Here is a 15,942-nt window from a genome sequence, read left to right on the forward strand (position 1 = left end):
TCCCCTCTCACCTATGCCCTCTAGTTTTAGACTCCCCTACCTTTGGGAAAAGATATTGACTATCTAGCTGATCTGTGCACCTCATTATTTTATAGACCTCTATAAGATCACCCCTCAGCCTCCTACGCTGCAGAGAAAAAAGTCCCAGTCTCTCCAGCCTCTCCTCATAACCCAAACCATCAAGTCTGGGTAGCATCCTAGTAAATCTTTTCTGCACTCTTTCTAGTTTAATAATATCCTTTCTATAATAGTGTGATCAGGACTGTACACAGTATTTCAAGTTCCTATTAATGTATCCATGGATACTGGTTACATTCCTATCTGAACAAGAGCAAGAGGGTAACCAGGGAGAGGGTTGGCCCACTCAAGGACAAGGGAGCGAATCTATGCGTGGAGCCAGAGGAAATGGGCGAGGTATTAAATGAGTACTTTGCGTCAGTATTCACCAAAGAGAAGGACTTGGTGAATGATGAGTCTGGGAAAGGGTGTGTATATAGTTGGAGTCATGTTGAGATCAAAAAGGAGGAGGTATTGGGGTTCTTGAGAAACATTAAGGTAGACAAGTCCCCAGGGCCTGATGGGATATACCCCAGAATACTGAGAGAGGCAAGGGAGGAAATTGCTGGGGCCCTGAGAGAAATCCTTGTATCCTCACTGGCTACAGGGGAGGTACAGAAAGGAGTCTAACAACACCAGGTTAAAGTCCAACAGGTTTATTTGGTAGCAAACGCCCCCAAATAAACCTGTTGGACTCTAACCTGGTGTTGTTAGACTCCTTACTGTGTTTACCCCAGTCCAATGCCGGCATCTCCACATCATGACTACAGGGGAGGTCCCAGAGGATTGGAGAATAGCCAATGTTGTTCCTTTGTTTAAGAAGGGTAGCAAGAATAATTCGGGTAATTACAGACCGGTGAGCCTTACATCAGTGGTAGGGAAATTATTGGAGAGGATTATATAAACGATCTGGAAGAAGGTGTAACTGGGGTGATCAGTAAGTTTGCGGACGACACGAAAATGGCTGGACTTGCAGATAGTGAGGAACATTGTCAGAGGCTACAGAAGGATATAAATAGGCTGGAAATTTGGGCAAAGAAATGGCAGATGGAGTTCAATCCAGATAAATGCGAAGTGATGCATTTTGGTAGAACTAACCTAGCGGGGAGCTATACGATAAGTGGCAGAACCATAAAGGGTGTAGATACGCAGAGGGACCAGGGTGTGCAAGTCCACAGATCCTTGAAGATAACGTCACAGGTGGAGAAGGTTGTGAATAAGGCATATGGCATGCTTGCCTTTATAGGACGGGGCATAGAGTATAAAAGTTGGGGTCTGATGTTGCAGTTGTATAGAACGTTGGTTCGGCCACATTTGGAATACTGCGCCCAGTTCTGGTCGCCACACTACCAGAAGGACGTGGAGGCTTTAGAGAGAGTGCAGAGGAGGTTTACCAGGATGTTGCCTGGTATGGAAGGGCTTAGTTATGAGGGGAGATTGGGTAAACTGGGGTTGTTCTCATTGGAAAGATGGAGGATGAGGGGTGACCTAATAGAGGTGTATAAAATTATGAAAGGCATAGATAGGGTGAACGGTGGGAAGCTTTATCCCAGGTCGGTGGTGACGTTCACGAGGGGTCATAGGTTCAAAGTGAGTGGGGGGGAGGTTTAACACGGATATCAGAAGGACGTATTTTACACAGAGGGTGGTGGAGGCCTGGAATGCGCTGCCGGGCAGGGTGGTGGAGGCGGACACACTGGGAACGTTTAAGACTTATCTAGATAGCCACATGAACGGAGTTGGAATGGAGGGATACAAAAGAATGGTCTAGTTTGGATCAGGGAGCGGCGTGGGCTTGGAGGGCCGAAGGGCCTGTTCCTGTGCTGTATTGTTCTTTGTTCTTTGTTCTTCAAGACAGGATTTATTCCCACTTGGAAATAAATGGACGTATTAGTGAGAGGCAACATGGTTTTGTGAAGGGGAGGTCGTGTCTCATGAACTTGATCGAGTTTTTCGAGGAAGTGATGAAGATGATTGATGAGGGTAGGGCAGTGGATGTTGTCTACATGGACTTCAGTCAGGTCTTTGACAAGGTCCCTCATGGCAGACTGGTACAGAAGGTGGAGTCACATGGGTTCAGAGGTGAGCTGGCAAGGTGGATACAAAACTGGCTCGGTCAAAGAAGACAAAGGGTAGCAGTGGAACAGTGCGTTTCCAAATGGAGGGCTGTGACAAGTGGTGTTCCTCAGGGATCAGTGCTGGGGCCTTTGCTGTTTGTAATATATATAAATGATTTGGAAGAAAATGTAACTGGATTGATTAGTAAATTTGCGGACGACACAAAGGTTGGTGGATTTGCGGATAGCGATGAGGACCATCAGAAGGTGCAGCAGGATATAGATCAGTTGGAGACTTGGGCGGAGAGATGGCAGATGGAATTTAATGCAGACAAATGTGAGGTAATTCATTTTGGAAGGTCTAATACAGATAGGAAATATACAGTAAATGGCAGAACCTTTAAGAGAATTGATAGACAAAGGGATCTGGGTGTACAGGTACACAGGTCACTGAAAGTGGCAATGCAGGTGGAGAAGGTAGTCAAGAAGGCATATGGCATGCTTGCCTTCATCGCCGGGGTATTGAATTTAAAAATTGGCTAGTCATGTTGCAGCTTTATAGAACCTTAGTTAGGCCGCACTTGGAATATAGTGTTCAATTCTGGTCGCCACACTACCAGAGGATGTGGAGGCTTTGGAGAGGGTACAGAAAAGATTTACCAGGATGTTGCCTGGTATGGAGAGCACTAGCTATGAGGAGAGGTTGGAGAAACTTGGTTTGTTCTCACTGGAGCGACGGAGGTTGAGGGAAGACCTGATAGAAGTCTACAAGATTATGAGAGGCATGGACAGAATGGATAGTCAGAAGCTTTTTCCCAGGGTGGAAGAGTCAATTACTAGGGGGCACAGGTTTAAGGTGCTCAGGGCAAGTTTTAAAGGAGATGTACGAGGCAGATTTTTTACACAGAGAGTAGTGGGTGCCTGGAACTCGTTGCCGGGGAAGGTAGTGGAAGCGGATACGGTGGTGACTTTTAAGGGGCGTCTTGACAAGTACATGAATAGGATGGAAATAGAGGGATATGGTCCCCGGAAGGGTAGGGGGTTTTAGTTAAGTTGGGCAGCATGGTCGGTGCAGGCTTGGAGGGCCGAAGGGCCTGTTCCTGTGCTGTAATTTTCTTTGTTCTTTGAAGAATAAAAGACATCAATTAATCAGAAAATCCTCTTTTGTTATTTTCCATTCATTCTTAGGGAGTGGACACTGCTGGAAAGACAGCTATTTCCCATTCCTATTTGGCCTAAGAAGGTGGTGGTGGCCTTTATCTTGAACTGCTGCAACGCTATATGCTTTGTGGCAGTTTGGGATAACTGAGTGCCTTATTGGGCCACTAAATATGACACTTAACAAATTGTTGTGGGACTGGAATCACATGGAAGACAGATTGGGCAAGGGTGGCAAGGTTTCTTCCCTGAAGGACTTTGGTGTTTACCGCAATCAGACTTTTATTGATATCAACTCTATTTCCAGATTATATGGTCATCGCCTAATTGAAAAGGGACATGAATAATAGGTTGAACTTCAAATTTCCGCCTTTCATCGATTTTCAGTAACAATCAGGGAACAAAAAAAATCTGAAAATGGTGAAGCATCACAATAGTTAAATGTTATACCCTTACGTAACAAACACCTGACATTTTGCTCCATTGTCTCTCTACATCTCCCACTGAATCTGAATCATCCCCAGGGAGGGGGAGGTACAGACACTGAGATGAAATACAGTACAGGATTGCGTACAGCCATTTAAATGATTTCTTTCGCAGCTGGAATAAAATACTCCATTCAATTAACCCTTAACTTTGAAAAAAAAATGAAAACTCATTAACCATTATGTGGGGCAGCAGTTCACCAAAATGAAACGTACATCAGGGGAGAAAACTGGTTATGAAGCCTATTAATCAGCTAAGGGTGCCAGGCTACTGGATATCTCTGCCTTCAGACTCAACATCAATATGCCACCCATTCTCTATTATACTGGATCAGGCTACAAGTGATCCCAATTCTTTTAAGTGGGTACAGTTCCTATCTCTTCTAATCCAAATGGCAAGTGCTTTACATACACACCTACCCCTTTTGTTCAAATTAGCGAAGAGAGGAATAATGACCCTCAAATGACCAGGTTGTCTAAACCTCTTTTCCAACCATCATCTAAACCTTCATTTGGCCCAATATCAGATCCGGAACAACTGGCAGACTTGGGCCTTTTGCAGCGTCAGGTCCATTTTTCCCTTAACTGGTTACAATAGCTACAAATGGAGCAAGATTCTAATACAATAAACAGTTGTACCCATCGCATTTAGAAAATGTATAAATGTTTGATCAAGAAGTGTTGTCCATATCAGAACGATTACAATAAAATCTCGGGCTGGGCTTGCAGAATATTTTTTGCACATTCATTCATGTTTAGCTCCATGAAGACAAAAAAAATGGATTGAGGACAGTGCAGTTGAATGTGTTGCCAGGCAACGATACCAGAACTATGACAAAAGGCAGATGTAGTAAAAAAAAATTTTTTTAGGTATAAAATCAAATTAAGCTTATACCAAATATTTGTGTTTGTTTGATTCTTCTAATTAAAATGCCAAAAGCATTTATATCTGCAAAAGGTACAATAAAATCAGTAAGAATAGTAATTAAAACCATTACACTGATCTGCAGGTCTCTGAGGGATACTGTGCCTCTCCTTTTAGCATAAACAATTTGCATTATTGTACATACGGCTGAGGGACTTAGATTTTTTTATGATGCACAACTACAAAGCTGTTTTTTTTCTGTTACTGAATGGTCTTGCTTTTCACTTGACACAAATGTCACCGTGCTTTTAATACTAAAGTGCATGAAAAGCTGTTTTTTTTCTCCCTTAGAGCAGTTCACTCGCAGTTAATGAGTCCCTCTGAAATCTGTCATATTTCTTCGGTACTGTTCTTTTTTTGATGATTAATTGCTTTGACCGGTCAAGCCTCGCTATAAGTAATTAGAACATCTCACCTTCTGTTTGCGTAGGCTGCCTGGGCTGGTTGGCGATGGGCTCGGTGTCTTGGTGGACCATGGAGTGGAAAGCTGGCTACCAGCGGTTCCATTCACTAAAAGAAGAAATATCCGTCAGGTCACAATTATTTAACAATTTGTGCATTCGACAAGCTTAGTGGATTGATTGTCAGTACAATGGAGAAGCATGGACATCCCTCAGAGTCCGTGGCATTCGAAATGTATTTACTCAAACTGTACTGCATTCTGCAAGTCCTTTCAATCGAAGTTCAGTTCCTTCTTGCACTTTTTTGTGTATTTTTACGTCGCTACTTTATTCCATGTTTTACTTGTTATATTTAGATTCCACATGCAACATTTTTTTAATTCAGTGAATGCAAGTGACTTGCTATTACAGAAGCCACAAAAAGGTCGATGTCTATTGGGTCCGAGCATCCTTTCTGATCTTTCAGACAGCATTGTGAACGTAGCCCAGTCCATCATGCAAACCAGCCTCCCATCCATCAACTCTGTCTACACTTGCCTCTGAAAAGCAGCCAGTATAATCAAGGACTTCACGCACCCCGGACATTCTCTCTTCCACTTTTTTCCGTCGGTAAAAAGACACAAATGTCTGAGGACACCTGCCAACCGACTCAAGAACAGCTTCTTCTCTGCTGCCATCAGACTTTTGAATAGATCTACTCGTATTAAAGTTGATCTTTCTCTACACCCTAGCTATGACTGTAACACTATATTCTGCACCCTCTCCTTTCCTTCCCTATGTACGGAATGCTTTGTCTGTATAGCGCGCAAGAAACAATACTTTTCACTGTATACTAATAAATGTGACAATAGTAAATCAAATCAAATCAAATTCCACTTCAATGTTCACTGGTTCACTTGAGTGCAGAAGTTCAAATACCTTCTACCTCTGCAGAGCATTGCACGTGACTGCTTCAAGAACCTGCACTGCCACCACCTGTGATCTTCATTTTAAAAAATTAGAACAAAATTTGTAAATAATCAGTGTGGGATAATTCTCGTTGTAATGCATCAATTGCCTTTGGATTTTTACTTCATCAAGAACATTCCATATAATTAAACACAACGTTCCACAGAAATTCACCACTTCAATTTTTCCTTTGCTGGAAGATGCCTTCTTGGCCTCAACTATCTTATATTGGGCAAATAATCAAGATAAACCTGGCCAATGAATAACTGTTACTGTAGAACTGAACTCTGAAAAAAGATTGACTGATTACATAATGGGCAGGATACCCCCCCCTCTCTCCGTGGTGCGTTTCGCAGCATGATCTTATGGTCCCGCTGTTGTCAATAGGGTTTCCCATTGAACGCACACCTCATGGCCGGGAAACCCAGGATGGGGTGCGCCATCAGCAGGACTGAAAGATCCTGCCAGTGTAAACGGCAGCAAGGTTGTGGCAAATGCCTGGAATCAACTACTAAGGGAGGCAATTTGATTTTTCTTTTATTCTTTCATGGGCTGGGAGTGCCATTGGTAAGACCAGTGTTTGTTGACCATCCCTAATTGTCCTTGAACTTAGTGCCCTTTCAGAGGGCAGTTAAGAATCAACCACATTGATGTGGGTCTGGAGTCGCATGTAGTCCAGACCAGTTAAGGATGGCAGATTTCCTTTCGTGAACCAGAAGGGCAATGTTGTCATGGTCACCATCACTAAGACCATCTTTTTATTCCAGATTTATTAATTGAGTTTAAGTTCCACCAGCTGCCATGGTGAGATTTGAACCCATGTCTTCCAAAGCACTAGTCTGGGCCTCTGGATTACTGGTCCACAATTACCACTACGCCATCTTCCCATGCAGCAAGATAATTGAGAGAGAGCTGGATAGGTATCTGGATATAACTTGACAGTTATTATCATCGGCTGTCCCTTGATTTGAGGATGATGTCTACTCAGGGTCATGAGTTTCTGCCATGGGTCCTCATGTGAGTGAACAGGTTGATTCTCGAACTACATATTTTTGGGCAACATGGGGCAAGATGTCCCATGAGGTAGTGGGACCCAGAGGGCATTATTTGCTTCCATTTCTGCTTCATCATTAAGGCATTTGGACTCAAAGCATGATGCAGCTTGATGGACAAGTTGCCATCATTTTGAATGATTGGCAGTGAGCTCCAACCAGTCATTAATGTCAACGCTGTCATACTTCAAGGAGAACTTCAAAGTGGCTTTGTTGCATTTGCTTTGTCCTCTCTGGTACGCTGGCCATTTGTGAGTGGAGAAAACAGGACCTGATGGGAAAGATGGTTATCTGGACAGTGTTCAGTCCATCATAGCTGATTTTGCAGGATTTTGCCTGAATGCTGGTACAAATGGCTTCATGACAAACATTAGCATTTGCCTGATTGTCCTTGCATTGATTCTGGAGAATGAGGCTTTGCTGATGGAAATTCTCTAGCACTCTTATGTGTCACTGATACATGGCCCAGGTCTCACTACAGTACAGTGATGACAACTGGGATTTCTGTTGACTTAAAGTTCTTTGTTGTCAAGCACAAGTTCATAGAAGGCCAAGCTGGTACAACTGATCCAATGTTGGATCTCCTCATCAATAGTGGCCTTTTGAGAGAGGTGATTGTCAAGATATGGGGAGGGTTCAGCATATTCCAGAGCATACATTGGAGGTGGAATATTTAGCTGACCAGCAGTTTTGGCAACATTAAAGAGAAGTCACATCTTTTGTATGCAGAAGTGAAGAGATCAAGATGCAGAGTGGGCAACAACACTGCAGTCATCTGAAAATTGTAGATCATGCATGGCTATGGTGGTCAGTTTAGTTCTGGCATGGAGGCAACTGAGGTTAAAGAGTTTTCCATCTAGGCAGTATTTAACACTTACACCAGAGGGCCGTTGATCTTTAATGAGGTGAATAGCCACTGTCAGGTAGATTGTGAGTAGTCTGGGGCTATCACACAGCCCTACTTGACACGGGTCTGGATTATGAAGAAACTGTTTCAGATATCCCACACAAATCAGTTTCAGTCATATCATGATGAAGCAGTTGCAGGATTGTGATAAAGTTTCTTGGACACCAAATCTGGAGAGCACAATCTACACAACCTCACAATTTACTGAGTCAAATGCTTTGGTGAGGTCAATGGATGCAATGAAGAGTTCCTGGTGTTATTCTATATTTTTTCTTGGATTTGTCTGGTAACAAAGACCACGATGTGGAACTTCTTCACCCAAAGGGTTGTGAATCTGTGGAATTCCCTGCCCAGTGAAACAGTTGAGACTACCTCATTGAATGTTTTTAAGGCAAGGATAGATAAATTTTTGAACAGTAAAGAAACAGTAAATAAACCTGTTGGACTTTAACCTGGTGTTGTGAGACTTCTTACTGAACAAAGACCATGTCAGAGGTTTCTCTAGAAGGTCTAGAGCTACATTGTGTCTCTGGGAGGATTGATTTGGCAGACCAAAGTGTGCAGAGGACACTGAAAGTCTGCAAAGGGATATAGGTAGTCTAAGTAAGTGGGCAAGGGTCTAGCAGATGGAGTACAATGTTGGTAAATGTGAGGTCATCCATTTTGGTAGGAATAACAGCAAAATGGACTAATATTTAAATGGTAAAAAATTGCAGCATGCTGCTGTGCAGAGGGACCTGGGTGTCCTTGTGCATGAATCACAAAAAGTTAGTTTGCAGGTGCAGCAGGTAATTAAGAAGGCAAATGGAATTTTGTCCTTCATTGCCAGAGGGATGGAGTTTAAAAACAGCGAGGTTATGTTGCAGCTGTATAAGGTGCTGGTGAGGCTACGTCTGGAGTACTGCATACAGTTTGGTCTCCTTACTTGAGAAAGGATATACTGGAACTGGAGGGGGTGCAGAGGAGATTCACTAGGTTGATTTCAGAGTTGAGAGGGTTGGCTTTTAAGGAGATACTGAGTAGACTGGGGCTATACTCAATGGAATTCAGAAGAAGGAGGGGAGATTTTAGAGAAACATATAAGATTATGAAAGGAATAGATAAGTTAGAAGCAGGGAGGTTGGGTCCACTGGCAGGTGAAACTAGAACTCGGGCTTCAAAATAAGGGGGAGCAGATTTCGGACTGAGTTGAGGAGGAACCTCTTCACGCAAAGGGTTGTGAATCTGTGGAATTCCCTGCCCAGTGAAGCAGTTGAGGCTACCTCACTGAATGTTTTTAAGGCAAGGATAGATAAATGTTTGAACAGTAAAGAAATTAAGGGTTATGGTGAGTGGCTGGGTAAGTGGAGCTGAGTCCACGAAAAGATCAGCCATGGTCTCATTGAATGGCGGAGCAGGCTCGAGGGGCCAGATGGCCTACTCCTAGTTCTTGTGTTCTACAGGAAGTAGGCAATTCAGGAGAATGTGAATCCCTACTGTAGACAAAGGGGAAATACCTTGATAGTTTCCAAAGCGTGATTTATCTCCTATCTTGAAGATAGTTACAATTGTCATATTCCTGTATTGGAAGGTGGGAGGGGAGTTCTTTTTCCTTTCAAATCTGTTGGATGAATGCATTGTCTTGATGTGAGGAAAAGTCCACCAGCTTTGAAGACCTCAGCTGAAATACTATTGCGGCACAAGTTTTGTTATTATTCCTCTGTTTGATTGCTTGTTGTAAAGTATGACAGCTATCAGAGAATAAATTTGCTAAAGATTGACACAGGTCATTTGGACCAAAATGGCCTTTTTCATCTCGAGCACTTTTATGTTCCTAATACCTGCACCTCCCCAAAGAATGTTGGGCAGTATCTTGCTGGGGTATTGAGGATCTTGGACAGCTGGCGCGAGATCTATGCTGAATCTTTTCGGAAGGTGCACTGAACCACAGGCAGGTCAGGCAGTGAAGAGGCCTTCCCTAGGAATCAAACCTCGGGTCTCTCCAACCGAGAGCTATCAGCCAATCAGACGCCAACAGTGCTTGTGCTCAGCAGTGCCACCGGGGAGGCTGTGGCTGCAGGAAAAGCACCTACCAGAGTCCCAGGACCACAGAGACATCCAGCCACAGGTAAGAAATGGGGGCAGGGAGTATGAGAGGGCTCTCTGCGGAACCCTCCTACCTAAAGTCAAGTTCCTCAATCAGGCACTAAGGGCCTGATTTTACCATTTTGAGTCTAAGTACCGAACCTGGAATCCTCTTTGCAGCGCGCCCATACGCTTTTTGCCGGCTCCAGTCCGATTTGCGCTGTGGGCGGGGCTTAGCGCTGCCGGAACGATTGGAGCTCTGAATTGCGCATGCGCAGTTCGAAAAAAATCTGAAAAAGTGCGCCCGTGTCAGATCGCAGATCTGAGGAGTAGAAATGATGCCTTGACTTAAAATCATACCTGCGAGTAAATTTCTCACTCAGAATGACAATTATTTGTTAGTTTAAAAATATAACCTGTTCCTGTGCAAGCCACTCAGAAGTAATAAACACAGCCGCATGTATGTAACCACATTTGCAATTTGCATCATTCTTGCTGATCAGAAGTAACTTTTAATATTTCCATGATGCCACAAATCTGTGTTGTTAGACACAGATAATGAGTGGGTGCCGAAAGATTTCCATGGACTAGTCTGTCAGTCAGTGCTCCCACTGATCCATCCTGTACCAATATCTCTGTCCAGCTGCCTGCAAATCGTCGAGTCTCATCTGGAACAACTGAATTTGGTCAATAAATTATCTTTTTTGCCTTTGATGCTGAAATAAAAATCTCACCATTCACAAGACTCTGAAATGTCTTGCTGCACTTTACACTGGAGGCTCTCATCCAACTGGTCCTATGTTGGCCACTTCAGTCATTACTGCAGTTGAAGAAAAGTCGATGGTGACTGTATATTTCATCTAAAAGAATGCTGGCTTTTCACGCTGTGATATATGTGCGTTCAGTCTTTTGAGTTATGCCCCCTATTCCAGACATTAGATAAACATCCCTTCTGAGGTTTTTGTGGAGAAGTAAGGTCACATGACCCAGGACACCTACCTTGGCCAGTTTAATAATACGGACCCCCCTGGGAGGCAGGCCCCTCTCGGCAGAGATCCATCTGAGCCCCCTCCTCCCCCCACAACCAGAGATCCATCTGAGCCCACCCCCCTCCTCCGGTGGACGCCAGCGGAACGGTGTGAAGCCCAGCCACTTTAGCCGTGGCTCCAAGTCTGTGGCCAGGAAGGTGTTGCAGGCTCTCGAAGGACTGAAGATGGTCGAGAAGGATGGTGGAGGGAGACCAGCGATCGAGGCAGGTTGGGGGTGTGGTCTGCCAGGGGGGGGGGGCCTGCCTCCCAGGGGGGGTCTGATCCCAGGGAGGGGGGGGGGGGGGCGGTCAGCAGGGGGTGGGGTGCTCTGCCGGGGGTGTCTGCCTCCCGTCAGGGGGATCTGCCTCCAGGGAAGGGGGGTTGGTCTGCCGGGGTGGTTAGCGGGGGGGTCTGCCAGGGTGAGGGGGGTGGAGGGATTGCCACTGCTGGGGGGCATGGGCTGGATATCGGGGCACTCTGAGAAGGATGGTCGAGAAGGATGGTGGCCACAGACTGACTTCACAAGGGCAGAGAGAGCTTCGGAGGTTGCCCCTGCAGAATAGAAATCCGCAATCCGCTTCGGACTTTTATTTAGCAGGTCACTAAAAGCGCGGATCCGGATCGGGCCGCGCGGTGGTAAAGTGGGATTTGGTGGTAGAGTTGGGCACGCGTTCACTAAATCGATTTAAATGCATGCTAATGCATTTAAATCGTTGGGCCGCCCGATTCGGGCGCGGACCGGATCCGCACCCGAATCGGGTGTCGGTAAAGTCGCGATTTGCTCGGATTTGGGTGCAGATCGTGGTATAGGCCCGACGCCCGAGTTTACCACGATTTCGCGCCCGAAAATGGGCGCAAATTATTGGTAAAATCGGGCTCTAAGTGTCAACCATGGGCCTTCCCGGCCAGAAATTAATTCTGACAGAGGCGGGAAGGTGGCAGGGTTCTGGTAGGTCTCCAACCTGGCTAATTACATACCCTTTCCACTCCCCCCCTCCCCCCCCCCCCCACCCCGCCCCCCCCACCCCCCTCCAAGCTCGCCACCTGCGAGAGCACAAGATTCCACCCATTAACTCTGTTCCTCTCTCCACAGATGCTGTTCGACCTGCCGAGTTTTCCAGCACCTTCTGTTTTTATTTCGGACTTCCAACATCTGCTGGAGTTTGCTTTTATGATTATGCCTGCCAACAGATGTGAGGGCATGTTAATGAATCATCATTTGCCAGAGCATAATCTTTAATTTGGCTGATTATACTTTTTACAAATTAGAATTGAAATGTATTATGGGAGTTTATCGATTTTAAATGTTTGGAAATGTTGAAATATTTGTAAGATGTGTAGAACTTACTGTCAAGGCAAAAATATTTATTTCAAGGATTTGTGGAGCATGGTAAGTGTATTTTAGGTTATTACTGTTACTGTCTTTGAAGTTGGTTCAGTTGATAGTTTTGCCTACAAGGCGGGGGTGTGATTTCAAAGAACAATTCACATTACTTTTGCTTGACGTGCTACAACAATGGCAGCTTGCAGTTATATGTTACTTTTGACACAGAAAATACCCAATTGTGGATCACCAACAGACATATGAAAATGGATTCTAAGCTATGAAGGAAGCAATTTAGGATAGAGACTGGAAGCTAGTTTGAAGAGATAGGTTTTTTGTAAAGTGGAAGTAGTGCACAATTTCATAGAGAAAGCTCTAATGAGCATAACTGAGGTAGTTGAAAGGTCTGCCACTAACGGTAGGTTGAAGGGAGGGATGGTGAGTAATGTCACAAGAGTCATTCTGCGATCCGAGTTCATGCCAGCTCTCTGTAGAGCAATCCAGTCAGCCCCATTCCCTCACTCTATTCCTGTGACCCCGTAAGTTTATTTCCTTCAAGCGTCCATCGAATTTTCTTTGGGAATCATTCACCATCTCCACTGGTAGGTAGGCAGTGAGTTCCAGTCATTACTGGTCACTGCGTAAGTGTTTTCCTCACATCTCCCCTGCCAAAATCTTAAATCTGTATTCCATTGTCCTTGTACAATCAACTATTGAGAACAGCTTTTCCTTGTCTATCTTATTTTCCCTTGATTTCCTTTGTTTCAAGGAGAATAACCACAACTAATGCAACCTAATCCAGTAGCTAAAATTGCTCAACACTGGACCATTCTAGTAAATATCCAGGACACCTTGTTAAGGACTCTCACATCCTTTGGAAAGTGTGTTGATGAATACTGGATGCAATAGTTGTGGCCCAACCAGTATTTATAAAGATACATTGAAGCATCAAAAGGAAGAGTGTTCAAGAGATTGCTGAAGCAAATGATCAATAGGGTGAGAGATGATTTTTGAAGAATTTATAGACATGGACAATCATTTTGAATTGAATGTTCCTGGGTATCAGGAGCAAATGTAAGGAGCAGTGACAGGAATGAAGGACTACAGGGACTTTGTGTAAACAGGATGTACTTGATAGAGTTTAAACTAGGAGGTTATAAAAAAAGGCAGGTGGGAATTTGGTAACGAATGTGTTATAGTAATCGTCTAAAGGTGGCAAAGGTATGTATAAAAGTTTTGATGGCAGAGGAGGAGGTGGAAGGAAGGTTGACAATATTGAAGGGGTGCAATTCATACTTCTTGATGATAATTAGAATGTGCAATTTAATTTTCATCAAGGTCAAATGGGTCACTGATGTTGCAAATCTCTTGATTCAGCCTGAGAGGGGGAGTGGTTAGTGGCAAAAGAATGGACTTTATATCAGATGGAATGACTTCAGTCTGCCAAATATTGAGATGAAGGAATATACCAGCGATACACCAATATCTGATGTTGCACAAATAGTCTGGCAGCGCCAAGGCTGTTAAAAGGAAGAGGAGGGATGGAGAGCTAGAGCTGGATATTATCAATCCACATGTGGAAACTAACCCCATTCCTGTTATTGTTGCTGAAGGGCAGCATATAGGTAATGAAGAGGAGTAGGGAAGCCTGGAGGTCCAGAACAGGGAAGTGCTGCATTGTCGAAGGTGCTGCTCTTCAGGTGAGTTTTTAAACAAATTCCCTGTTTAGGTGAAAGATCTTGGGAAGATTTTGAGAAACTTCCAGGAAGTTCCCAGGAGTCCTTTCTAGTAGTCACTTCTCAACCAACATCTCTTTAAACAAATTAACTCCTCGACCAAGTTATTGCTTATCTCTTGTTATTTTCTGGCCGTAGAATGGTTGTTTTATTTCCAGTCTAAATTACTCTCTCCATGTCGAGCTTTGAGAGATGCTACACAAATGCAGGTTTTCCTACCATTAACAACATCAGAAGCTGCAGTCATTTTAAACAGACAAATTTCAGATTCAAATTATGTAAATATTGTCAAACACCAAATGTTGCCCAAGCTGTCAACCAAGCCTCATTATTGGAGTTACAAATGCAAGACAATTAATCTTATGCACCAATTTAATTAACTAAAATAAGTATGAGCACACCGATGAATGCAATGGAAGATATAATTAATTTCATTCATAAAATACATTTCCCTTCTGGTTCTCCCTGCCTCATTACTTGCTCAATAACTTGTTACATCTCTAACTTTTCCAATTGTGATTGAAGATCATTTGACCGTGAACTGCATCACTCTCTCTCCATAGATGTTGCTTGACCTGCTTAATATTTCCAGCATTTTCCTGCTTTTATTTGAAGGCTCTGCAGTGTTTTGTCTTTTTGCGCTGGCAGTTCCTGTACTGCGGTGGCTCAGATTAAACTCAGCAGTCCCGTCACTGAACCTGGAGAATCGTCCTGATGTGCATGACTCACACACTAAAGGTCTGCCGCTGAACAGTTACTGAATGTCAATTTGGGGAAAGTGAGATATATGCACATGTTCGGTTTTTGGGTAAAATAACCTAATCAGCTCAAATTAAAATGGTTGCACGATTGACACTGATTTTCGTTGATCATCAAGCCAAAACGTGCTAAAGGTGAATCCCGTATTTACAAAAAAAAGGTCATCCCAGGATTGACTCTTTCCTGTAGGAAAACTGAAATAAAGTCTTCCAGTATATGATCGACAGAATCAGTGGTTATCCTTAGATAATTCTAATGTTGAAGATTCCCTCTATGTGCCGTGCCTAACAAAGGGGACAAAAATTAAAAACATGTTTACTGTTGCACTGCACATTGTTCGCAGTGAAAATCTTCCATGTTAGATCTCAGGCAGTTTGGAAGACACAGTGGCCTTTTGAATCTGGGCTGAATAATGGAAGATTGCTGCTCAGAATTCCACAGTAGACTGATAAATGAATAATAGTTTCATTCCAAGAAGAGCTTTAATTGCTTCATTAATAGATTCGGTAAACTGACACATGAGATTTATTTCGCTATGAAGTGAAGGGCTGACCGCATTTTGAGCAGACTACAGAAAAATAGTGTTAACGAATAACAACGTAGTCATATTATTCATTTTATCCTATTAAAATAAAATAAGCAGCACGTCCGTTCGTTAACAACGTCCTTACATCGCAACATTCACACTGCTTTCCCTAGACATTTTCAGTATGCAGTTAGTAAAATGGAATATAAAGCTGCTGTCGCATTGTGGGTACCAAAGTAAATGTGGGCATCTCCAAGTATTGGTTTTGCTTAGTTGTTGCAGCATGCTGAACAATATACTGATGCAAAATTCACCATTTGATTTGGCTGTTTTAATTTCTAACTGTCTAGCCTTTGGCCCTCCATTCATCATCATGCCGCTCCAGCTGTCAATTTGTTCTATCACTTCCGCCTCTCCACCTTTCATGCCTTAGTTCCTAGTGTTGCCTAGACTGTAAAATTTGATACGTTCTGAAAGTGGGCATGGGAATTCTAATCATGCAATTAACTCACAAG

At 43.6% G+C, this 15,942-nt stretch overlaps 1 protein-coding gene across 1 annotated transcript in view; it reads right to left on the reverse strand.

Annotated features, from left to right (window-relative positions):
- dclk1a (doublecortin-like kinase 1a) overlaps positions 1–15,942 on the reverse strand; it is a 334,031-nt gene that overhangs the window by 88,361 nt on the left and 229,728 nt on the right. The window contains exon 5 of the mRNA XM_078222857.1: positions 5,098–5,192. Coding sequence (XP_078078983.1) covers positions 5,098–5,192 — 95 coding nt within the window. The remainder of the gene's footprint in view (positions 1–5,097; positions 5,193–15,942) is intronic.

The sequence above is a fragment of the Mustelus asterias genome, chromosome 10 (assembly GCF_964213995.1).
Source record: "Mustelus asterias chromosome 10, sMusAst1.hap1.1, whole genome shotgun sequence".
In the NCBI taxonomy this organism is placed as follows: Eukaryota; Metazoa; Chordata; class Chondrichthyes; order Carcharhiniformes; family Triakidae; genus Mustelus; species Mustelus asterias.